This window comes from Rhinopithecus roxellana, chromosome 13 (genome assembly GCF_007565055.1).
Source record: "Rhinopithecus roxellana isolate Shanxi Qingling chromosome 13, ASM756505v1, whole genome shotgun sequence".
In the NCBI taxonomy this organism is placed as follows: Eukaryota; Metazoa; Chordata; class Mammalia; order Primates; family Cercopithecidae; genus Rhinopithecus; species Rhinopithecus roxellana.
Genome location: NC_044561.1, coordinates 24,933,843 through 24,959,890, shown reverse-complemented (window position 1 = coordinate 24,959,890; position 26,048 = coordinate 24,933,843). Strand labels below are relative to the sequence as shown.

At 48.2% G+C, this 26,048-nt stretch overlaps 1 protein-coding gene across 1 annotated transcript in view; it reads right to left on the bottom strand.

The window, feature by feature from the left end:
• The window catches only part of SGSM1 (small G protein signaling modulator 1), a 119,179-nt gene that overhangs the window by 56,908 nt on the left and 36,223 nt on the right, over positions 1-26,048 (bottom strand). The window contains 11 exon segments of the mRNA XM_030914273.1: positions 342-474; positions 658-821; positions 1,690-1,726; positions 1,728-1,758; positions 8,670-8,794; positions 13,020-13,151; positions 13,270-13,415; positions 13,633-13,700; positions 19,330-19,482; positions 22,515-22,677; positions 25,413-25,488. Of these exon segments, the coding sequence (XP_030770133.1) occupies positions 342-474; positions 658-821; positions 1,690-1,726; positions 1,728-1,758; positions 8,670-8,794; positions 13,020-13,151; positions 13,270-13,415; positions 13,633-13,700; positions 19,330-19,482; positions 22,515-22,677; positions 25,413-25,488 (1,228 nt within the window).

The following is a 26,048-nucleotide window of genomic DNA, read 5'->3' as shown; positions in this document are numbered from 1 at the left end:
ATGACTTATGTAACTGGTGCTATGAACATGCCCATTTTACAGATGAGGAAACTGAGGCACAGAGGGCTGAGATGACTTGCCCAAGTTCAGCCAGGATTCCAGAACCTATGCCGTTGCCATTACCCCAGGCCACCTCTCCTAATGTCTTTATTAGACAAGTAGAGGGTGGTTATTGTTCTTATTTGGGGGGAAACTGAGGCTACCAAGAAACCAACTTTGTTTCCAGATCCTCCTGTTAGCCCCAGAATCCAGACCTGTCATCTTCTAGTTTCAAACACCTGGAATCATTTTCAGCATCAGTTAGCAGGTGACTCCCTGGGGCCCGGGACAGAGCAGCTCACCGAATTCCGACTGCATGCCAGGGTAGATGATCCTGAACACATAATCTGTGGCCTCGTCATCGTCTTTGTCTGAAGATGTGGACTCGGCAGAACCCTGAGGGCTTCGCTTGCGCAGTTTAGGAAACACTTTGCCCTGCAAGAACATGTCCCAAAGCAAGATCCTTGGGACACACCTGTCCCCACAACATGCTTAGGCTGAAGGTATCAGTGGGGAGCGCATGAGGCCACACAGTCACATAAAGGCACACAGGGAAAAACAACCACCCTCTGTGACCAGTCTCCACCCCAGCCTCCCTGGGTCCCCATGATCACTCACCTTACCCCGCTGGGACCACAGGGGTGGGTCCAACTGCCCATGCGGGAGCAGCCCATTCTCCAGGCACGAGAGGAACTGCAGGAGGTGCCCACCCTTGGGGAAGCGGAAGGGCGGCCTCTGGATCCCGTCCTGGCTGACCAATACCACTGTCCCGCCGCTGTCCACTGCCGCCACCAGCAGCCAGAGAAGACCCAGTGGGAAGTCACTATGAGGCACGGGGACAGCCCCTTCCTGCAAACACATCCCCCAGGGGTGCCAAGCCAGACCCAGGGATCCTGCTCTGAGGCTCTGGGAAAGGCCTGGGCAAAGGTCAGGAGCAGTTTTTACCTCCCGAGTCTCTCTCATCTCACCCACCATCCACCTCTGACGGGACTACAGGACAAAGTCAAGAAGAACCAAGTTGACCTTCCTGACATTAACCACCAAAAGAAAAAGATGCCCCCTAGCACCCTACGCTCCTCAGGAATCCTTTACAAATCTACGTGACCTATTTTTGTATGGAAGCCTTCAACTTCCCCTGCCTCGGGGCAGTCGCTGACTCTGGCTAGCATGTATTGAGCACTTACTGAGTACAAGCACAGCCATATTAGAGGCACTGTCTTATTGAAATACAATATCCCTAAGAGTCCTATCTGTTATTGCCTATGTTACAATTGATGAAACCAAAGCTCAGAGAGGTTAAGTAACTTCCCCCAAGGTCACACAGCTGGTCGATGGCAGAGTCATCTAAGCATTATCAGTGCTTAGTGTCAGCAACTAATGCCATAGCCATAGGTGGATTTCATGCTGAGCCCTTAACATCCATCATTTCATCCTCATAACTACCCCATGAGAGGGTCCTGTTGTAATTCCCATGTTACAGATGGGGAAACGGAGGCACAGAGAGGCGCGGTCCCTTGCCCAAGGTTGCACAGGTAATATGGGGTGTCCACCATATCACTATCATACAATGCTAATGCATAGGCAGGGGTGGAGACAGGCAGGGGATCCAAGAGGAACACAAAGCCCCCTTCCTGTCCCCACAGTCCCTACCTTGCTGGTGGCAGTGCAGGTAGACAATCTCCTCCAAGCAGGATGGTCATGGCATAGTCCCAGTAGACGCTGGAAGTGGAGGGAGGGTCAGGCTTGCAAGACTTCTGCTTACCCCATTGTGCAGAGGGGCTGAGACACCAGCAGACCACACCCAGGAGCTCCTCCACCCTTCCCACTAGGTCCCCAGCATCTGTGTCCCATCCTGCCCAGACTCTATCTCCCGTTTTTCTGGTCTCAGAACCCCAATTTTCCGAGGTTACCATCCTCCCTACCCCCAGTCCATATGGGAGGTGAGGTAGACCCCACTCACTCTCCACCCTGGGACTCCAGGAATGCCCACCTGACCCTGGTCAATCAACTTGTCCCACTGTTCCAGCCAGTGTTCAGTGCAGGACTGACTCCTGACTCTGGCAGAACCAATGAGACTCAATTATTAGGTTTCCATTTGAATGACTGGGAAAGAGATGCCTCGTTCTGCCTGGAGAGTAGTGGTAAGGGCAGAAGTCTGAAGATGGAAGCGACTATGCCTGAGAATGGCGTCAAAAGACAGGAAGACAGAGCAAAGAGATGGAAAGAGTGCAGGTCCCCGTCATTCAAGTCCCTGGATCCATCCATGCCTGAAGCTACTGCCCCTGGAGTTTTCAGTTCGTGTGGGCCAGTGCTTAAGTCAGCTTGAATCTGGTTTTCTCTAACTGGCGTCTAGGAGTCTTGACTAAAACACATCCTAACTCCAGGCCACTATGTATCCATGTGCAGGAGTTAGAATGCCACTCAGTAGCTTCACAGGTCCCCAGCAGTGTGACTTGAGGGTTTCTCTGAGCCTCAGTTTCCTCATCTATAAAATGGGGACTAGAATAACACCCATCCCATTGTGTTGCTGTGAGGATTAAATAGAATCACGTATTTGAAGGGCTCAGCACAGAAATGATACATTAACAAGTGCATACCTGGGAAGTTGTCCCTATGATTATGTATTTAAGTGTTTCCATTTCCAGCTCAAAACCTTGCTGCTGTCCTGAAACAAATAGCTTTTCTCATCAGAACACACTGGGAGGTGGAGGTCACAGGAACTTGGGTTTTGTGGTGGCCATGGAAATGCACCACTCAGATCTCCTTCAGAAGACCTTGCTGAGGGGAGCAGAGCTGATTAACTTCAGAAGGCACCCCCTGGATCTATCACCACATTTGCATCGAAGCCATGCTTCCCTTAGGCTGCTCCCAGCCAGGACCTAGCATGCCGGAGTACTAGTGCCACTCGTTCCTGCGAGACAAGGAACTCCTCCAACAGTCAACAGTCCACTGGAGACTTCCAACTGACCTGGCCAAACGTTCTTAGAGCCGTGCTGTGTCTCAGATTCCTTCTGCCTGACCTTCCTTCCTTCTTCCTCTTCCTCCCTGCATGGCGGTCTAAAGGCTCTCCCTGTCTGCTCCTGCCCCTCCCTTAACCTGCACAGGTGTGTCCCCAATAAATCTCTGCTGGTCCAATACTGTCTTGGTGCCCGCTTCTTGGAGGACCCAAACTAACACAGGCTTCAAAGTCAGCAGCGTTCAAATCCCACTTCCACCAGAGACCTTAGCCAGTTCCTACCTCCGTTTCTGGCCCTCAGTTTCCCTAGCTGTGAAATGAAAAAAGTGGAATAGGCTCAGAAAAACCCTCAAGTCACACTGCTGGGGACCTTTTCTCTTTGAAAGCCCTTCTTGCCCTGGCCTGTACCAGAATCAGCCTTACCAGAGTTCACGGAAGTAAATGTCCTTCGAAGACTGGAGGACACAAGGGTAGCAGCCTCTGTTGAGCCCCTCCCATACCCAGTCTAGTCAGGGTGTCCTTCCTGGGCTCCTACAGCCCTGTGTGTCCATCACGCTGGGTTGCAACCACCTGTCCTCTCCTCTGATTCCCCAAAGGGTGCTGAACACCTGCAGAAGGGCTCTGTTTTGTTTGCTTCTCTGTGATGCTCAGAGAATGTGCACAGTGCATAGTGAATGCTGAGCACTGGAAATGCCCAGTGAACAAAGCCACCACCAGCCATCAGCAAGGAGGAGCTCTGTGGCCATAGTCTCTTTGGATCCATGAAAATGACACCAACAGCCCCCATGACTGAGAGCCCTATCCAGGTGCCAGGCTCCCAGCTAAGGGTTTTCCATGCACTTCTGTTACATAAATTCTCCCTATATGCTTATTCAGAGGTTCCCTTACTACATTCCCATCTTACAGATAAATAATCTGAGGCTCAAAGAAGTGGAGCTGATTGTCCCAGGCCGCATAGCTAGGAAGGAGCAAGGGCTGTTTCTGGTTTTCTTTTGCATGTTTTAGCAGCTTTACTGAGGTATAATTCACACACCATAGAATTTACTCACTGTAAGTGTACAGTTTGATGAGTAAATATACAGATTTGGGCAACCATCATCACAAGCCAGTTTTAGAACATTTTTACCACCCCCAAAAGGTTCCTGTTGCCTGTTTGTGGTCAATCTTCCTTCCTGCCCACAGCCCTAGGCAACCAACAGTCTGCTTTCTGACTCCACAGATGTGCCTTTTTCTGGACATTCCATCTAAATGGAATCCTACAACATGTGCCCTTCATGGCTGGCTTCTTTCACGTGATATAAGGCTTTTGAGGTTTGTCCATGTTGTAATGTCCACTGGTGATTTATCCCTTTTTATAGACAAGTAATATCCTGTTGCATGGACGGACCACAGATGTCTACATCCATTCTTCAGTTGATGGGCATTTGGCTTGCTTTCAGTCTGGGGTTATTATGAATAATGCTGTTATAAGCATTTGTGTGTAAGTTTTTGTGTGGGTCTAAGTTTTCATTTCTCTTGGGTAGATCCCTATGAGCGGAATTGCTGGGTCACATGATAAGGGGATGTTACAAGAAACTGCCAAACTGGTCTGCAAATTGGTTGTCCTACCAGCAGCACAGGAAAGTTCCACTGCTGCTCCACACAGTAGGGCTGAGATCGGAGGCAAGTCCAGCCTGACTCCAGAACCCCAATATCCAGCTTTTTGGTGACATTTTCCCTGTAATACTGGGATACCCAGCTAGTGAGTGAGGATCGTGGCTGTGCAGGAGTGAGGTTGACTGTGAAAAGAAAAAAGAGCTCCGGCTAGGCACGGTGGCTCACGCCTGTAATCCCAACACTTTGGGAGGCCAAGGATGGATGGATCACCTGAGGTCAGGGGTTCGAGACCAGCTTGACCAACATGGAGAAACCCCTGTCTCTACTAAAAATACAAAATTAGCCAGGCGTGGTGGCACATGCCTGTAATCCCAGTTACTCGGGAGGCTGAGGCAGGAGAATTGTTGAACCTGGGAGGCAGAGGTTGCAGTGAGCTGAGATCACGCCATTGCACTCCAGCCTGGGCCACAAGACCAAAACTCCGTCTCAAAAAAAAAAAAAAAGAGGCTCCTGCATAAGCTCAGACAAAAACCACCCCAGTTCATTGCTTCTTGGTCCCCCAAGGGATGCTGGAGCTCCTGGGGCAAACCCCTTCCCCATACACCAACCTTCATATTTCTGACTCCTGCCATTTATTTTCCATTGAGCCTCAGGTTCTGGCGAGAATAACAAGGACAGACAGGAGTTCACAGAGACACCCCAGCTCCTAGGCAGAGACACCCCAGCTCCTAGGCAGTGACCTTAGAAGTTCTGATTCAGCCAGAACTCAGTATCAAGTGCCTACGAGGTCCCTGTTCACCAACACGGAAAGATGATGCAGAAACACGGGTCCCCGATGATCTGCGCTGGGGTGGGGCTTGGCAATCATCGGAGCCAATGCTTTTCCCAAAACACTAGCATCAGGTTTCTGGCCCACACAACCCTGGGCTCAAGTACAAGCAACAAACAGGGTCCTCGTGCAGTTAAAGCTTTGATGTTGGGTGCAAGATGCTTCAAGGTTTGAGAAGCCCCTGAAGATCCTCTGGGAATGCCTTCAATTCTAAGGAGACTGTCTCATCCTACTTCTCCACTTGATAAAAAGGGAACCCTGAGGCTCACTGAGGTGAAGTGAGGTACCCCAGGTCATCCAGCAAGGTGAGAGTGGAGCAAAGGCTTGGTACCATAGCATATGTCCATCCATCTCCTTGCCCATTCATTGACTTCCAGTAGAATGTAAGCTCTGAGAAGGTAAAGATTTTCCCCTCCTTTTCTACAACTGCTGTCTCCCTTGCATCTAGTACAGTGGCTGGCACAGAGTAGGTGCTCAGTAAACATCCAGTGTATGAATCCAGGTCCCCTGACTTCCCTGGTTCATTTCACAAGGCTGATGTGAGCACCTACTATGTGCTACAAGCTGTGGTAGGTGCTTGGGATAATATGCGAACAAGACAGGACTCTTGCCTTTAAGGCACTGAACTCTTGAGGGCAAGATGGTAGGTATACAGCCACAGATCAACTGTGTAGTCACAGTCTTCTAAATGCTACAAAGGAGATTCAGGGCTTGTGTGATCTGGACTCAGCGGGAAAAAAGAAAGTTTTAGACCAAGGTTTAAGATAAACAGGCTAAGACGAGGTTCCGAGCCCAGAGCACCCTGGGACCCCTCCCCTATTCTTCCTTGATGGTCTTCTGATTAGAAACTCTAGAGTCTGGGAGGCCGAGGTGGGAGGCTTGCTTGAAGCCAGAAGTTCAAGACCAGCCTGGGCGACAAAATGAGACACCATCTCTATATAAAATAAAATAGAAATTAAAAAAATAAATTAAAATAACCTTGTGAGGTGGCCGAGACGGGCAGATCACTTAAGATAAGATTGAGACCAGCCTGGCCAACACGATGAAAACCCGTCTCTACTGAAAATACAAAAATTAGCTGGGTGTGGTGGCAAGTCCTTGTAATCCCAGCTACTTGGGAGGCTGAGGTGGGAGAATCGCTTGAACCCAGGAGGCGGAGGTTGCAGTGAGCCAAGATCGTATCACTGCATTCCAGCCTGGGCAACAGAGCGAGACAGTGTCTCAAAAAAACGAATAAATAAATAAGATAAAATACGAATAAATAAAATTAAAGTGTTTAAAAAGAGAGAGTGAGAGACTGCAGGGTCTGGCTGGAGCTGAATTATTGTGCCTAGCACAGGACCAATTGTCCTGTCCACTGACCAGCTCTGAGGACAGATGGTGACTCCTACACAATAAACGACCAGCTTACCAGCTTAGAAAACATTCTTTTTTTTTTTTTTTTTTTTTTTTTGAGACGGAGTCTCGCTTTGTCATCCAGGTTGGAGTGCAGTGGCGCGATCTCGGCTCATTGCAACCTCTGCCTCCCGGGTTCAAGCAATTTTCTGCCTCAGTCCCCCGAGTAACTGGGATTACAGGTGCCTGCCACCATGCCCAGCTAAGTTTTGTATTTTTAGTAGATACAGGGTTTCACGCTGTTGGCCAGGCTGGTCTTGAACTCCTGACCTCATGATATATCCACCTCAGCCTCCCAAAATGCTGGGATTACAGACATGAGCCACCACGTCCGGCCTAGAGAACACTTTTCATCAGTACAAGGCCTGATGTTTCTTGAAGAGTCCTTATTTTTTGAGATATACATTAAAATATTTCAGATGAAATCATATCATGTCTGCATGTTGCTTCAGAATAATATATATATATTTTATTTATTTATTTATTTTGAGATGGAGTCTTGCTCTGTCGCCCAGGCTGGAGTGCAGTGGCATGATCTCGGCTCACTGCAAGCTCCGCCTCCCAGGTTCATGACATTCTCCTGTCTCAGCCTCTGGAGTAGCTAGGACTACAGGCGTCTGTCACCACGCCTGGCTAATTTTTTGTATTTTTGGTAGAGACAGGGTTTCACTGTGTTAGCCAGGATGGTCTTGATCTCCTGACCTCGTGATCCGTCCGCCTCCACCTCCCAAAGTGCTGAGTTTACAGGTGTGAGCCACCATGCCAGGCGCATATATATATATTTTTTAAGACAGAGTCTCGCTCTGTTGCACAGGCTGGAGTGCAATGATGCGATCTCAGCTCACTGCAACCTCTGCCTCCTGGTTTCAAACAATTCTCCTGCCTCACCCTCCTCTGAGTAGCTGGGATTACAGGCATGCGCCACCATGCCCAGCTAATTTTTGTATTTTTAGTAGAGATGGGGTTTCACCATGTTGGCCAGGCTGCTCTTGAACTCCTGACCTCATGATCTACCTGCCTCAGCCTCCCGAAGTGTTGGGATTACAGGTGTGAGCCACCGCACCTGGCCCAGAATAATATTATTCTGGAAGGAGGAAATGGGCTCATGGCCATGAGGGCAGGGTGATGAGTACCTGAGTTCTGTCTATCTTTAGGTTAAAAATTCTTAATTGTAAAATATTTTTTTAGGAAAGCAATAAAATGTAACATAAAAATAAGATTCGACTGGACTTGGAGCAGGAAAAACCACTGCTTCTCCTCCTCACCAGCAGCCAAGCCTCCTCAAGCTGAAATATTTGAACCAGCCACACCTCTGCACCATGGCTTTATTTGTTCCTCCTAAAGTCTTCCCTAATTGGGCTGAAATCCAGGCACTGCAGCAGGAAATCCCCTGTCCCTGCATTCCTTTCAAGTGTGACTTGAAAGCCTTTGCTGGGCCTTATAAATCACAGGATTTCATGGCAGATGTAGCCCTGGACCAGATGCCTACTAGTACCTCCTGCCTTCCCTTTTTATTGAGTGATCGAGAAGAAGGACAGAGACTGAAGAATATTTGCCATTTGTAGGCTTAGGAGATCTCTGTAAAGATTTCTCCCTCTGGATGGTTTTGTCCAGGGCATTGCCAACTCCCATGCCCTAAGACTCTTCCAGTTGGTTTCCAGATCCTCTCGAGCCTTTGAGTTTCCCAGGAGGCCACAGCTGCAGGGAGGCTGAGCCAAGTGACCCTAACAAGAAGGCAGAAGAGTGGGCAGAAGCAGGGGCTGGATACAAGCCTCCCCTCTCCCGGGGAGGAACTTCCTTGTGCCAAGGGGAGTGGAAGGACCCAAGGGACACACAGCAGACGCAGTGCCCTACCTCTTCTCATAGTCCAGGTCCCCCACAGACCCGTTCATCAGCTGGTTGGGGGTCCACTTCAAGGTCATGACGTCAGCCGTCTGGTGCAGGGACAGGTACCCTGGCACAGCCTCCATGTCGTCCCTCTGCAGAGAGAGGAGGACTCAGGTCTGGCCGTGGTGCTGGAGTCACTGTGGACATAGGCCCTGGCCCATTTGACTCAAGAACACATAATCGGAACTAAGAGGTTGGGTTAATCCCTTCAAGGCCCTGGCCACGTGGAAGACTCTAAAGCCTCCTTCCAGGTGGCCTTGCTAAGTAAAGCCATTTGCAGCCAACCTCCCAGGATGGGTTCTACATCATCCAGCTGTAAAAGCCTCCCACTCCCATCACTTTCACACTCTGACTTCCTTCTGATCTCGAGGGTCCCTGACCCCAGGTTCCTTCAGAGCCAGGAAGGAGGCCCTGCCCCACTGAAAATCATGCTTTTCAAAACAGAAGGCATTTATCTTGGCCAGGCTTAAGGGAGAAACAGATGGCAGCTGGGCTCTAGGGCCCTTCCCAGAGACAATACTCAGAAACCTCCTCCCAAAGACCCCCGCTACACTCCCGCCCAGTAGCCGGTCCCTTTTCTCCCCTAGATTTACCTACAGGAATTCTCACCGGCTTTGTTTTATCCCAGGTGGGTGTGTGGGGAGGGCGATGTCACCATCCCCCCACCAAATTCACCCCAACATTTACTGAGCACCAAATGTGTCCTGAGCACGGCTCAGCCTTCACACACACTGTCTTGATTTAACCCACGCACTTACAACCCCAAGGGAGGAGCAGTGCAGTATTTCATCAATCCAAAGACACGCATCTTGATTGTTCACGTTTTCATGTACCTGAAATGGGGGTGGGTCTTCTAATCATAACTGTGACGTGGCTGTCCTGCCTGACTGAACAGCCGTTCAAAGCGTCGTCATTTCAATTAAGTTTTGGACACGGTTGTTATTGCACATGTGGAATGTAGGTGCTATTTTAAATGTCTTCAAAAAGATTTGACTGCGATTCATCTTTGAATGGAAAACCTACTGTGCACATGTGAAGGCTAGGAATGGAGCAGTAGAGTGCCTGCGTGATGCTGGCAAGGCAGGCACGTATTCATCCCTGCAGGGAAGCCCACAAGTCCAGATTGTCTTTCTTCTTCTTTTTTTTTTTTTTTTTGAGATGGAGTCTTGCTCTGTTGCCAAGACTGGAGGGCAGTGGTGCGATTTCGGCTCACTGCAACATCTGCTTCCCAGGTTCAAGTGATTCTTTTGCCTCAACCTCCCAAGTAGCTGGGATTACAGGCACCTGCCACCACGCCCGGCCAATTTTTGTATTTTTTTTTAGTAGAGATGGGGTTTCACCATGTTGGCCAGGCTGGTCTCAATCTCCTGATCTCAGGTGATCCACCTGCCTTGACCTCCCAAAGTCCTAGGATTACAGGCATGAGCCACTGCGCCCAGCCAAGATTTTCTTGTAAAGCAACAACCAAACACTTTACAGGACTTAAGAACCATCACAGCCTGGGTGCAGTGGCTCACGCCTGCAATCCCAGAGGTTTGGGAGGCTGAGGTGGGACAATTACCTGAGCCCAGGAGTTTTACATTAGCCTGGACAATGTAGCAAGACCCCATCTCTACAAAAAAAACTTAAAAATTAGCCAGGCATGGTGGTACACACCTATAGTCCCAGCTGCTCAGGAGGCTGAGGTGGGAGGCTTGCTTGAGCCCAGGAGTTTGAGGCTACAGTGAGCCATGATCACACCACTGCACTCCAGCCTGGGTGACAGTGAGACCTTGTCTCAAAAAAAAAAACAAAAAACAAAAAAGACAAAAAACAAAAAACATCCCCGAGATGAGAGTGGACATTCTTGTAAGAAATGCTGCACTTCCTGTGCTCCTGGATCAGGGACCACCAAACTTTTTGTGTAAAGGGACAAATAGGAAATATTTTTTGGATTTGTAAGCTATACAAGCTCAGCTGCAACCACTCAACTCTGCCAGCAAGGCCTGAAAGCAGTCATAGGCTGTAGCTGTATCCCAATAAAACTTTATTTGCAAAAACAAGTAGAGGCGCAGATGATTGTTAACTCCTCCTCTTGATGGAACAGAAAACAATGTGTGGAAAAATGAGGGCACTGATGACTAAGTCGAAAAGTGATACAGAGGATGGAACTCTGAACTGGAAGAAGTTTGAAGAATATCTTATTTCAATGGCATTTTCCCTGTGTGTTACTTATAAAAGTGATATAGATTAAAAAACAAAACTACATCCATGTAAGTTTCAAAGACCTCTTTCAAAAAGCATAAGCTAAATTTTTTAAGTAGCAAAACAAAACAAAACAAAACAAAAACACTGTATATAATAATCTAAATAGCTTTTTTTTTTTTTTTTTTTTGAGACAGAGTCTCGCTCTGTTTCCCAGTCTGGAGTGCAATGGTGCAATCTCGACTCACTGCAACCTCCACCTCCTGGGTTCAAGCAATTCTGCCTCAGTCTCCCAAGTAGCTGGGACTACAGGCACGTGCCACCACACCCAGCTATTTTTTTCTATTTTTAGTAGAGACAGGGTTTCACCACATTGGCCAAGCTGGTCTTGGACTCCTGAACTTGTGATCCTCCTGCCTCAGCCTTCCAAAGTGCTGGGATTACTGGCATGAGCCACCACACTCGGCCCTCTAAATAACATTTTTAATTTGTTTAGATTACGTTAAGAAACGGTGTATCTTAGGCTGGGCCCAGTGGCTCACACCTGTAATCCCAGCACTTTGGGAGGTGAAGGTGGGCGGATCACGAGGTCAGGAGATGGATACCATCCCGGCTAACACGGTGAAACCCCGTCTCTACTAAAAATATAACAAATTAGCCGGGCGTGGTGGCGGGTGCCTGTAGTCCCAGTTACGTGGGAGGCTGAGGCAGGAGAAAGGCGTGAACCCGGGAGGTGGAGCTTGCAGTCAGCCGAGATCGTGCCATTACACTCCAGCCTGGGCGACAGAGTGAGACTCCGTCTGAAAACAAAAAAAAAAGAAAACGGTGTATCTTAAATTAGTGGCTTCTTAGATTTGCAGCAATGGGATTTTATACCCATTGTGATGCAGATATGGAGGCTCAGAGGGAAAAGTGACTTGCTCAAGGTCACTCAGTGATTAAAACTGACTACAGAGAATGGAGTGGCTGATGGTTTTCCCTTTGCTTCCTCCTGCTGAGAGCCCAAACACCACAATGACCATGCAACCAAATGGCCCTAGGGAGGATACAGCCAAAGGGGACGCTGCATGAAGGCAGGAACTATATATGCCTCATCTACCACCCATCCCTGCAGCCTAGCCTTGTGATGGGGCAGAGAAGGTGACTGAGTGATGGTACTGACTCTGGCACCAGCTGGCCTGAATTCACATAATAACTGTCTGCACCTTACTTCACCTGTATAGCCCTCAGTATTACCATCTGATAATACTGAGGCCTGAAATAATGGTACATGCCTCAAAGGGTCGTTGGGAGGTTTAAGAGTTAATACAGTTGAAAACATTTTGCACAGTGCCTGACACATAGGGAAGCATCAAGAAATATTGGTCATGAGAATGAAGATCTTGACACCATATGCACCTAGCACATAGCAGGTCCATGGAAATGTTTGCTGAATCAATGAGTGAGAACAAGAGTGAACAGATGGATAGAAGCCTGAGTATGCAGGTGAGTGAAGAGATGGACGGGAAAATAAATGGACAAATGGATGAATGGATGGATGGATGGATGTAAGATGGGTGGATAAATGAATGTAAAGATGGGTGGATTGGCCGGGCGTGGTGGCTCATGCCTGTAATCCCAGCACTTTGGGAGGCCGAGGCGGGTGGATCACGAGGTCAGGAGATCGAGACCATCCTGGGTAATATGGTGAAACCCCGTCTCCACTAAATATACAAAAAATTAGCTGGGCGAGGTGGCAGGCGCCTGTAGTCCCAGCTACTCGGGAGGCTGAGGCAGGAAAATGGCGTGAACTCGGGAGGCAGAGCTTGCAGTGAGCTGAGATCGTGCCACTGCACTCCAGACTGGGCGACAGAGCGAGACTCTATCTCAAAAATAAAAAAGATGGGTGTATGGATGGATGTGACAATGGGTGGATGGATGGATGTAACAATGGGTGGATGGATGGATGGATGTAAGGATGGGGGGATGTACGTATAGACTGACGCATGAATGAATGTTGGGCGGATGGATATGTGCATGGGTGAGTGGATAAATGGATGAATGGATTGGCAACCTGGAGCCAGAGAGGCCTCTTCCTCCATAACCTGGAGTGAGACCCTCAGTGCAAGATCTGGGCCCAAGATAACCTCTCACCGGCTGAACCAGAACGTTGTTTTTGCCATAGAGCAGGGTGGCACGGGAGTTCTGATGCAGGGACTCCACATAATCGCGGGCAGAGAGGGATGGCCGGTCGTCCATACTGCCACTGGAATGCCTCTTCTGGATCTGGCAGAGCATGAAGGGAGACAGAGGGATGAGGCCTGAGGTGACCTTGAGGGCTCCTACCCTGTTTCCTACCCCCATGCAAGGTCCCTCCCACAGCCCCACTGTCCACCCCACTCACACAGAGCGCGGGACGCTTGGTGGGCGAGTCCTGCCGCACATGGGAGCTGTGGATGCGGTGCCTCTGGACAAGTTCGTCAGCCGAGGGATCGGTCCAGAAGTGATCTGCAGTCTTCATCTTGGTGTACTCTAGGGCACAGGGCCCCACTGAGGGGCATGTGGGAGCTGGGAACCCACTGCCCCGGAAAGTCCTCCCGCTCATTTACCACCTCACTACCCTCTTCCAGCCTGCCAGGACAGCGTGCATTTTGATGGGCGAGGCTGGACGGGGTAAGAGAGTCCCAGAGGAGTTGCCCCTGAGACTCAAGACCAGGGGTCTAGATGAAGCTCAGCTACATCTAGAAGTGGTCACAGGACCACTTACCCAACAAAGACGCAAGGATGGGGCCGTCCACAGGGTCCATCAGGAGAGCTTCCTTCTCATAGTATTTACTAGCAAGAGGAGAGAATATGCAGGTTTGGATGGAGACCAGCAGAGGACGCACTATCCACAGACGAGAGTTCAATCCCGTGTCACTCGGTTACCACCCAAAGCCTCAGCTGCCCCATCTGTAAAATGGGGATAATAATAATGTAGCTCATAGGGCTGACAGAAGGACTCTTTTTTTTGTTTTTAAAGATAAGGTCCTTCTCTGTCACCCAGGCTGGAATGCAGTGGCACAATCAAAGTGCACTGTAACCTCCAACTCCTGGGCTCAAGCGATCCTTCCACTTCAGCCTCCCGATTAGCTGGGGCTAGAGGCATGTGCCACCAGACCTGGCTAATTTTTTAATTTTTTGTAGAGACAGGGTCTTATTATGTTGCCCAGGCTGGTCTTGAATTCCTGGCCTCAAGTGATCCCACCACCTTGGCCTCCAAAGCACTGAGATTACAGGCATAAGCCACTATGCCCAGCCTATTGGAAGGACTTTCAAGAGAAACAAAAAATTAAAAGCATTTAGCAGAGTGCTCAGCATGTACCTCCTTAACACATGGTCATGATAGAGCCTTTATAACAGTAACAGAAATAATAATTAATAGGTTGCGGAGGCCTGGTTGACTCTATCTGCCTCTACCACATCTTCCATTTGAGACAGGAAGTGACTTAGAGGCTCAGATGATGTCTGCCCTTCTATTACTGGGGCAACCAAATGCTGCTTTAGCAGCAGTGGGTACTGAAAAGCTGTATAACAAGCTTTCCTGCCTTGATAACTAATATTGAGAGCACTGGCCTGAGATGCTCAAAAATGCCCCCTGGGATTTGGCTGTGAAGAATAACAAGTGATGTCATCTGATATGGTTTGGCCGTGTCCCCACCCAAATCCCAAATTGAATTGTATCTCCCAGACTTCCCACATATTGTGGGAGCGACCCAGAGGAAGGTAATTGAATCATGGGGGCCGGTCTTTCCCATGCTATTCTTGTGATCGTGAATAAGTCTCACGAGATATGATGGGTTTATTAGAGGTTTCTGCTTTTGCTTCTTCCTCATTTTTCTCTTGCCACCACCATGTAAGAAGTGCCTTTTGCCTCCTGCCATGATTCTGAGGCCTCCCCAGCCATGTGAAACTTTAAATCCAATTAAACCTCTTTTTGTTCCCAGTTTCAGGCATAGCTTTATCAGCAGCATCAAAATGAACTAATACACCATCAATACAATGTTTGTGTTGAATGTTTCCACAACTGAGTTATTGTGTAGCGGTTTCTAATTCCTTGAAAAATCATACAGTCTAGAAACAAACAATTTCAGGATTGGAAAGGACCTTGTTCTGACCTCCCAAGGGATCTCAGGCCCAGAGAGGGTGTTGTGGGAAGTCAGGGACCCCAAACGAAGGGACCGGCTGAAGCCGCGGCAGAAGAACATACATTGTGAAGATTTCATGGACATTTATTAGTTCCCCAAATTAATACTTTTATAATTTCTTACACCTGTCTTTATTGTCATCTCTGAACATAAATTGTGACGATTTCATGGACAATTATCACTTCCCCAATCAATACCCTTGTGATTTCCTATGCCTGTCTTTAATCTCTTAATCCTGTCATCTTCTTTGTAAGCTGAGGAGGATGAATGTTGCCTCAGGACCCTGTGATTGTATCAACTGCACAAATTGTTTGTAGAGCATGTGTGTTTGAACAATATGAAATCTGGGCATCTTAAAAAAAGAACAGGGTAACAGTGATGTTCAGGGAACGAGAGAGGCAACTTTGAACTGGCCGCCGGTGAGCCGGATGGAACAGAGCTATATTTCTCCTCTTTCATAAGCAAATAAGAGAAATATCGCTGAATTCTTTTTCTCAGCAAGGAACAGCCCTGAGAAAGAGAATGCGCCCTGAAGGTAGGCTTATAGACGGCCCCTTTCAAGGCGTCCCATCTTTGATGGTTGAAGCCGAAGGGATGAAATAAGCCCCGGTCTCCTGTAGCGCTCCCAGGCTTATTAGGTGGAGGAAAATTCCCGCCTAATAAATTTTGGTCAGATGGGTCGCCTGCTCTCAAACCCTGTTTCCTGATAAGATGTTATCAACGACATTGCCTGCCGAAACTTCATTAGCAATTTTAATTTCACCTCATCCGGTGGTCCTGTGATCTCGCCCTGCCTCCATTTGCTTTGTGATATTTTATTGCTTTGTAAAATTTTATTGCTTTGTAAAGTATGTGATCTCTGTGACCCACACCCTATTCGTGCACTCCCTCCCCTTTTGAAAATCGCTAATAGAAACTTGCTGCTTTTACGGCTCAGGGAACATCACGGATCCTGCCGACATGTGATGTCTCCCCCAGACACCCAGCTTTAATTTCTCTCTCTTGTGCTCTTTCCCTTTATTTCTCAACCCAGCCGAGACACTTAGGAAATAGAAAAGAACCCACGTTAAACATCGGGAGTGGGTTCTCCCAATAGAGGGTAAGTGATTTAGTTGCTGGAGGCCACACGGCAGGCAGATACAGGCTTGGGCTGAGCCCACCTGCCTCAACTCTTGCCAGCATACAGCAGAAAGTACAGGACATGGGATCTGGAGTGACACAGAGTGGGTGGGAGCCCAGCTATGCCACTCCCTGTCTTGCTTTGTGTCGCTGGGCAAGTGAGACCCCTCTCTGAGCTTTGGTCCTCAGCTGTAAAATGGGAGGAAGTAGAGAACTCAAATGCCTGGGCTGTTGGAAGGATTCAATGACAACTTGCTTATATAGCACAGCACAGAGCCCAACATCAGGAAATTCTCACGAAATGGTGGCAACATCATTGTAATCTTACCCCCTAAGAGTCTTCCATCAACTAGAATATTGTATGAGCCAGAATTGACATGCTCTGGACTTATTCAATATCAAGGTTGTGCATTTTGGCATCAACTCTGAAGATAACACATCAAGAAACTTTTCACTTTGCCACCACTCAGTTTCTAAAAATCAGCAGAATTATATGATCAAAACCCTTGAACATGCTGCCTCAAAAATTAGTAGGTAGGGGTCTCAAAATAAATAAAAAGGCCGGGCGCGGTGGCTCAAACCTGTAATCCCAGCACTTTGGGAGGCCGAGAAGGGCGGATCACGAGGTCAGGAGATCGAGACCATCCTGGCTAACACGGTGAAACCCTGTCTCCACTAAAAAAATACAAAAAACTAGCTGGGCGAGGTGGCGGGCGCCTGTAGTCCCAGCTACTCGGGAGGCTGAGGCAGGAGAATGGCGTAAACCTGGGAGGTGGAGCTTGCAGTGAGCTGAGATCCGGCCACTGCACTCGAGCCTGGGCGGCAGAGCCAGACTCCGTCTCAAAAAATAAATAAATAAATAAATAAATAAATAAATAAATAAATAAATAAATAAAAAATAACCAGGCACACTGGCTCATGCCTGTAATCCCAGCACTTTGGGACGCCAAGGTGGGAGGATCACCTGAGGCCAGGAGTTTGAGACCAGTCTGCCCAATATGGTGAAACCCTGTCTCTACTAAAAGCACTAAATTAGTCAGGAGTGGTGGTGCATGCCTATAAAACCAGCTACTTGGGAGGCTGAGGCATGAGAATCACTTGACCATGGGAGACTGAGGTTGCAGTGAGTCAAGACTGCGCCACTGCACTCCAGCCTTGGCAACAGAGTCAGACTCCGTCTCAAAAAATAAAAATAAATTTAAAAACTAGCAGGTAGCGTTGGAACCGAGGTGTGACTGTAAAAAGTAGCTGAAGGGGGCGGGCGTGGTGGCTCAAGCCTGTAATCTCAGCACTTTGGGAGGCTGAGGCAGGCGGATCACGAGGTCAGGAGATCAAGACCATCCTGACTAATATGGTTAAACTCCGTCTCTACTAAAAATACAAAAAAAAAAAAAAATTAGCCGGGCGTGGTGGTGGGCCCCTGTAGTCCCAGCTACTCGGGAGGCTGAGGCAGGAAAATGGCAGGGACCCAGGAGGCAGAGCTTGCAGTGAGCCGAGATCACGTCACTGCACTCCAGCCTGAGCTACAGAGCAAGACTCCATCTTAAAAAAAAAAAAAAAAAAAAGAAGCTGAAGGGAGTTTCTTTGGGGTGATGAGGTTTATTTTGGAATAATTCTGTATCCTGATGGTGGTGTGGGTTATGTGAAACTATACATGTGTTAAAGTGTCATAGAACTGTATAAAAAAATTGAGTACGTATAAAAATTGATGAAATCCAAAAAAGTTTTGCGGTTAGTTAATAGTATTGTATCAATGTCAATTTCCTGGTTTTGATCATGGCACTATGGGTATGTAAAACGTTATCATTGAGGTTAGGCAATTAGTACTCTCTGTACTAATTTTGCAACTTCTATGTAAATCTAAATTAAAAATAAAAAGTTGAAATGAAAAGAAAGCAGGTTGACATTGCTTCTCAAATAAATTACTAATTCCCTTTGACCAACTTAATCAGCAGGTCATATGCTCAAGGTCATATGCCAAAAGCAATAATTAAAGAGGCCCAGAAACCTTCATGGGGCAGGAGGCAGAGACATGTTATTACTGCAAGGTAAATAGTGAACTGGAGATCCAGAGCTTGGATTTCTTGTATTTTCTCTCCTGTCTCTAGGCCTCTGCACCTGCTATTCCCTCCACCAGAAACACTTTGTTCCCCATCCCATCACCTGGCTAATGCCTCCGTGCTCTTCAAATGTTGCGCCATCCAGGACACTTTCCCTAACCACCAGGAGAACATTATCAACACCACCACGCCCCCTTGGAACATCCATCACGTATTATCACCATGACTGTTTGCTGGTTTTCCTTGCAAGCACCTGAACTTCGTGAGAAGAGGGACTTTTCTCTCCACTTTCATGCATATTTTCCTTGCAAAGGGGCAAAGAATGATAACAAAAACATCCACTGTGTGAAGATGTGGTTAAGCCAGCACTTTTATATTCTGAAAGATGGGGAGATTCTGAGATATTACTCTCTCTCTCTCTCTCCCCTCCCCCGACCCTTCCTGCCACCTCTTGGGGGCTGGAGAGGCATGCTGGCCATGAGGAGTGTCAGGTGATAAATTCTTCCATGGCTCTTGAGATGATGTACAAACTCTGTAACATAACAGGCAACACCACTGTATCCCTGATGTCTCAGTTAGTACCAGTACACAGCAGGTCCTCATTAAATATTTGCTGGATGAATGAATGCATGGATGAATGGTTACCCAAGAGGGTTCATACTATAAAACTTTCACATCAGATTAATCTAAGCTAGTGGAGAAAATGTAGAAAGGCTCAACATGCATTTTCAAAATGCTGCGTATTCACCAAATTCCCTTCTCACTTCTCTGGAGTATCAGAATCCCCATGTCATTTACCAAAAGAGATTAACAGGCACAGAGAGGCTAAGCAACTTTCTACGGCCACACAGTGATTGAGTGGAGTAATCCACAGGAGAAGGAAGAAACTCAGGATCCCCATACTCCACCCTAAATCCGAAGACCTTGCACTGCCATTAAGCTCTTGAATCTACCCAAGGTTCCAAGCATTTAATCACTTTCAAACTTAGTGGCTGTCAAAGAGAAAAAGAAAGCAGCTTTGTGTGAGGGGATGCAATTCCCACGACGGCCAGCAGGTGGGGGCACAGCATGGCCAGGTGTTGGGTCTTTCCCTCTCACCTGCTGTTTTCCACAAGGTAATGCACAATTTTGTCCAGGACCTTCTCAAACAAGGCCGTGCGAATCCACAGATGCTTGATGGCAAGTGGGGACAAGCTGGGCAGCTTCGGCAACTTCCGCACATTCTCCTGGAGGCCCTGGATCTGGTTTCTCCTTCAAGACCAATAAAAGAGAGGAATAAATACTCACAAGAACAAATCCACACAGGACTAATTGGCAAATGGGAGAACGTTCAATCTCTCGGGAAAATGAAGGAATGGCAGCTAAATCACAAGAGCCCATATTGCTGCTAGCAAGTTGGTCAGGAGTTTAAAAAAATAATAATATCCAATGAGTGTGCAGATGTGGTTAAACAGACACTTTCCTACACTGCCAAAGGGTAAGCCAGATTCTCATACTGATATCCCCCCGTCTCTCTCTCCTGGAAAGGAGTGCTGGCCAAAAAGAGTCCTGGAGTGTAGATCCTTCATTGGGTCTCCAGTGCACTTGGGAAGCAAGCTCTTCAACATGACCGCAGAGAGCTCCAAGACCTTGCCCCACTCATCTCTCCAGCAATCTCCTTACCACTAACCCTTATCACTCCATGATCCAGCCAGACAGAGGTATGTGCAGATGCCTGAGGGCACCAGAGTCTCATCTGAAGCCTTTCCCTGGGCTGCCGCTTCTTCCAGGTTCCCTCCCCACCCATTCCCAGGCTAATCCCTCTCACTGTTTAGGTCTCAGCAAGGGCTTCGCCTCTTACATACAGGAAGCTCTCCTGGACCAATCAAAGCTGGTCTGTGCTCTGTCAGCCTCTGGAGCTGAGCTCCCTGCTCACTTTTCTGTCTTCCCCTCCATGCTGTGATCTTGAGGATATGAAATTGACAACTTATTTTTTTGTTGTTTTTTGAGATAGAGTTTCACTCTTGTTGTCCAGGCTGGAGTGCAATGGCACAATTTCGGCTCACCGCAACCTCTGCCTTCCAGGTTCAAGCGATTCTCCTGCCTCAGCCTCCTGAGTAGCTGGGATTACAGGCATGCACCACCATGCCCAGCTAATTTTGTACTTTTAGTAGAGATGGGGTTTCTCCATGTTGGTCAGGCTGGTCTCCAACTCCCGACCGCAACTCATTTTTTTTTTTTTTAATAAAATACTTACTGAGAGTCTACCATGTGGCAAGCATGGGCCCTCTTCGTGTCTATATCTCCAGGGTCCAGCACAGTAGCTGACATATAGAGGAGGCTTAGTAAATGTTTATGAATGAGGCCGGGCACGGTGGCTTAAGCCTGTAATCCCAGCACTCTGGGAGGCCGAGGCGGGCGGATCACGAGGTCAGGAGATCGAGACCATCTTGGCTAACACGGTGAAACCCTGTCTCTACTAAAAAATACAAAAAACTAGCCGGGCAAGGTGGCGGGCGCCTGTGGTCCCGGCTACTTGGGAGGCTGAGGCAGGAGAATGACATAAACCTGGGAGGCAGAGCTTGCAGTGAGCTGAGATCTGGCCACTGCACTCCAGCCTGGGCAACAGAGCGAGACTCCATCTCAAAAAAAAAAAACAAAAAAAAACAAGTTTATGAATGAGTGATTGTATATATGAATAAATGCTTCTCCCTTACCACTTGCACAGGCATCTCTAATTCCTCCATTAGGAGGATGACAAATCTAATCCTTTAAGAAGTTATCTGCAAACACCTGGGAACTTAGCAGATGGACTGGAAGGTACTCAAAGACCAGTTGGCTGAGAAGTCATTCCAAATGGGAGTTGACAGAGCCAAATCCTGAGCTCTGACCACCATACCGTTCTGGCCAGCAGCCCTGGGCAGGCAGGGCCTGAAACGCAAGGAAAGGGCCATTCTCATCCAGTGAAGTGGAGTGACCACCCACAGTAGAGACTGCAAACATAGGACATGCTTATGTCTTCCCTGCCTTTGCCCTTGACAGACATGACCAATCAATCAATGTGCTTTTCCCCAGAACACCCAATCACAGCTTCAGAACCACAGCATATTCCTCTGGGAAGCCACTAGCACCAAATTTGTTGCTAAGAGTTGAAACCAAATTTGTCATCCCTGACCAGGCTGTAGTGTAGACTGGGGATTTGGCTGTGCAGACAAGACCTCCCATGGAGTGGCTCTGGCTGAAGGTGCTCACATGCACACATTCCGTCCATGAGCCTCCCCCAACACATACCACCAGCCACCAAGATGAGGGAGGAAAGCCACCTCTCCCCTTCAAAGTATATATATATAATTCAATATAAGGTTTTGTTTTTTTTTTAACTTCTTTTTTGAAAAGGAGTCTCACCTGTTGCCCAGGCTGGAGTGCAATGGCACGATCTCAGCTTACTGCAACCTCCGTCTCCCAGGTTCAAGCAATTCTCCTGCCTCAGCCTCCCAAGTAGCTGGGATTATGGGCGCCTGCCACCATGCCTGGCTAACTTATATATTTTTAGTAGAGATGGGGTTTCACCATGTTGGCCAGGCTGGTCTCAAACTCCTGACCTCAGGTGATCCACCTGCCTCGGCCTCCCAAAGTGCTGGGATTACAGGCGTGAGCCACCACACCCAGCCGGGTTTTTTTAAACTTCTAATCAGTGTATTTGAATGTGTTACAATATGCCTATTGATATGAGGCCCTTGCGTCTGGTCCACGCAGAGACCATATTGGTTCTATCAAACTTTGGCTGCCTTGCATTTAGAATGGGCCATGGCTCCCAGTAGGCTCTCACTCAACAGTTGTTTCTTGGGTATCTACCAGGTGCTAGACACTGGCCCAGATGCTTGAGACATAATGAGAGAAAACAGATCTAGTTGCCTGCTCTCATGGAGTTCAGCATCAAGTGAGATAGACAACAATCAAACAAACCTGATGGGAATAACTACAGATGGCCAATCAACAACAACTGGGAGGAAAATAAACAGGGTGATATGGAAGAGAACATGGAGTGAGGGGTGGAATTTTCTGAGCTAACGGAAGGTCTGAATGATGGCAAGAAAGCAGCTACGGATGATCAGATGGGTGAGCCTGGTGGAGGGTGAGGCACGTGCAAAGACCCTGGGGTGAGAAAGAGTCTGGTGGGTTTGAGGAGCAGGATGGGGAGTGAAGGGAGTGCCCGGGGGTGCAGGTTCTCTTGGGGCCCAGGGAGGACGGTGGACTATTCTCTGGGGAGCTGCTCCCACCTGTGCCCCACACTTTGCACTCACGTGCTCTCAATCAGCTGCTCCAGGTCTTGCACCTTGCGGCTCAGATCCTCAGCCGGCGGGAAACTCTTGCCCACTTTCATAAAGAGGGCTGCGATCTTGTTGCTGCGTAGAAAGCCGGCTGCCCGCCGCCGAAGCCCGTGCAGGACGCAGGCCTCCACAGCCGCTGTGGGGACATGGCAGTCAGCAGGCCCTGCCCTGCCCATGCTCCCCAGCACCCAGCATGTCCCAGAGCTTCTGTCAAGACACAGGAACCTTGGAGAGCCCTCTCAATCTTCTTACCCTCTGTCTTAGCCCAGAGATGGGGAGCTCACACTTGTATAGGTGCACAATCAACATTTATTGAAAAAGTGATTATATAAGAAGTACTCCTTATTAGGCATCTGCTGAGTGTCGGATAATTGTTAAGATTTACCTTTCCAGGCCGGGCGCGGTGGCTCAAGCCTGTAATCCCAGCACTTTGGGGGGCCGAGACGGGCGGATCATGAGGTCAGGAGATTGAGACCATCCTGGCTAACACGGTGAAACCCCGTCTCTACTAAAAATACAAAAAACTAGCCGGGCGAGGTGGCGGGCGCCTGTAGTCCCAGCTACTCCGGAGGCTGAGGCAGGAGAATGGCGTAAACCCAGGAGGCGGAGCTTGCAGTGAGCTGAGATCCAGCCACTGTACTCCAGCCTGGGCAACAGAGCAAGACTCCGTCTCAAAAAAAAAAAGATTTACCTTTCCTAATTCTTCTGACAAAACCCATGAAGTAAGAGCTCTAAAGAGCAAACCAGCGCTCTCAGGGGGCAGAGCTTGACCAAGGTTATGCTATGTGCAAGGAGAAACATTGACAAGTTTGGGTCTCATCATTTTGGGTTTTTTTTTTTGTTGTTTTGTTTTTTTGCGTTAGAAAACAGTCTGTTTTGAATGAATGATCAAATATTGCCTACTCTGCCCACAGATTTAAAACATTCCAGGAGACGATCTCTTAGATATCTTACTTTTAACTTACATATGCAGTACTTTTCATTTGCTTATGGTGATGTAAGTGAGCTGTCTATTCAGGCTTTGTAGACATTGTTTAATCCTTCCTGGCAATGGCTTATAAGAAACAACGGACAAAAGAAACCTCAAGGAGATTCTTCGGGTTCATTTAGTGCCATCAAATTTCTCCCACCCAAATACTTTTGAGTAGAGCTACCGAATTATTATACTATTTTTATCACTTTTATTCCTCTAAGTTAATTGGTAAGTATGCTAGCAAGTCTTAAGATGGACATGCATACAATTTTATTTGGAAATAAAAATATTTGGGAACACATAAAAAGCTGGGAATACAAATATATGTATATATACACATACATACATGTATCTAATTATGTGTGTGTGTATGCGTGTACAGCTATATGTTTACATAAAGACATCCCACTTATAAAAATAAGATCTTCATTTTGGGAGGCCAAGGAGAGAGGAATGTTTGAACCTAGGAATTCAAGACCAGCCCTGACAACATGGTAAGACTCCGTCTTTACAGAAAATTTAAAAATTTGCCAGGTGTAGTGGCACATACTTGTGGTCCCAGCTACTCGGGAAGCTGAGGTGGGAGGAACGCTTGAGCCTAGGAGGTTGAAGCTGCAGTGAGCTGTGATTGCGCCACTGCACTCCAGCCTGGGTGACAGAATAAGATCCTGTCTCAAAAAAAGAAAAAATAGAAAGATCTTGCTCAAAGTCAATGCAAGAAAGTGGCAGAGGTGGATCCAGGTCTGCCTGGCTGAAAAGGGGGTGAACTGAGGTCCGTGGCCTCCCGGGACACGGTGTGTGCTCAGCATGTTGTGGGCCCCGTGGGGTGGTGCCCCCAGCCATTTGGACGGCAGCTAATGGGCTGGCCAGCTGTCCTAGCTCAGGCCTCTCCACAGGACCAAGATCACGGGAGGGGAATTCGAACATGTACTTCATTATGAGACACTCCAATTATTAAATTAAGACATTTTCAGGGAGATAGAAAGACTCCCCCCTTTTTTTTTTTTTTTTTTTTGAGACGGAGTCTTGCTCTGTCGCCCAGGCTGGAGTACAGTGGCCGGATCTCAGCTCACTGCAAGCTCCGCCTCCCGGGTTTATGCCATTCTCCTGCCTCAGCCTCCCGAGCAGCTGGGACTACAGGCGCCCGCCACCTCGCCTGGCTAGTTTTTTGTATTTTTAGTAGAGACGGGGTTTCACCATGTTAGCCAGGATGGTCTTGATCTCCTGACCTCATGATCCACCCGTCTCGGCCTCCCAAAGTGCTGGGAGTACAGGCTTGAGCCACCGCGCCCGGCCGACTCCCACTTCTATGTACACACTGATTATCCTGACCTCAGAGACATTCAGAACCCATCTCTAGCCATTCTTAAAGTACAGCAAGAGCCTGGCCATGGGGTTATTTCTGGAAGCTTGTGAGCAGAGCTGGTTCAAAGAGATATGTCTGAGCCACGCTGCCCTGGGCCTGCCTGCTTTGCTGAGCTAGATGGACATGATCCTTCAGGCTATGTCACGGGCTCTTAGTTCCCTTTTTAAGAAAGTCCCCATCTACCCTCTCCCTTTACCTAGCAATAGCCACAGGCAGAATGATGGACAGGGAGCCCATTCCTCAGACGCAAGATCGTGTGTCACTGGAGGCATGGTCAGTGTGAACGGTGCCCACGGGGAGGGGAAGACAATCAACTCCTCCAGTGTTAACCATACTGACCTCTTCATGGGGTACAGAAGTCACTTTTAATTATTTATCTACACTGTTCTGTATTTTCAGATTCTCTAGTGGAGTCCCCCTTTGGAATCCAAAACTAACTTCAGAGTCATAAAGCAAAACAGTGGCTCAAAGATGCCACTTCCCTGAGGCAGCCCACAGAGAAAGAAGCCACTTTCCCAGGCCACAGACTCACCACAGAAGGAGATGATGTGGCTGCTGTCTTCGTGGACAAACTTGCGTGTCACAGCCTCCTCCATGATCTGCTTCACCTGGAAGGCAGAGGCGACCAGAGGGGAAGAGGTCCAAGGTGACCAAGGTGACCTGGGTGTAGGTGCCCCAAAAGGGCTGCATTGCTCCCCACAAGGCCTTTCGGGCTGTTTGGGATGTTTTGATACCTACTTTCCTTCCCCCTCCTCACCTTGTCTTTTGGAGGTCTGAGGCCTGCTTCCCATTTTATCTGAGCTCCATGCTTCCCATTTTATCAATTATTTGTTCAGGTCCTTTGCAAAGCAGGCTGCTGCTTCTCTTAGGGTTCACATAAAATGTCATCTCCTTTCCTGACCATACTGTCTAAGGCAGACCCCTCCCCAATCCCATCCCCTATCTTAGTTCCTGTAGGGCATTCACCACTATTCCCATACTTTTTTTTTTTTAGACAGAGTTTTGCTCTTGTGGCCCCAGTTGGAGTGCAATGGCACAATCTCGGCTCACCACAACCTCCGCCTCCCGGGTTCAAGCCATTCTCCTGCCTCTGCCTTCCAAGTAGCTGGGATTACAGGCGCCCGCCACCACGTCTGATTAATTTTTCTATTTTTAGTAGAGAAGGGGT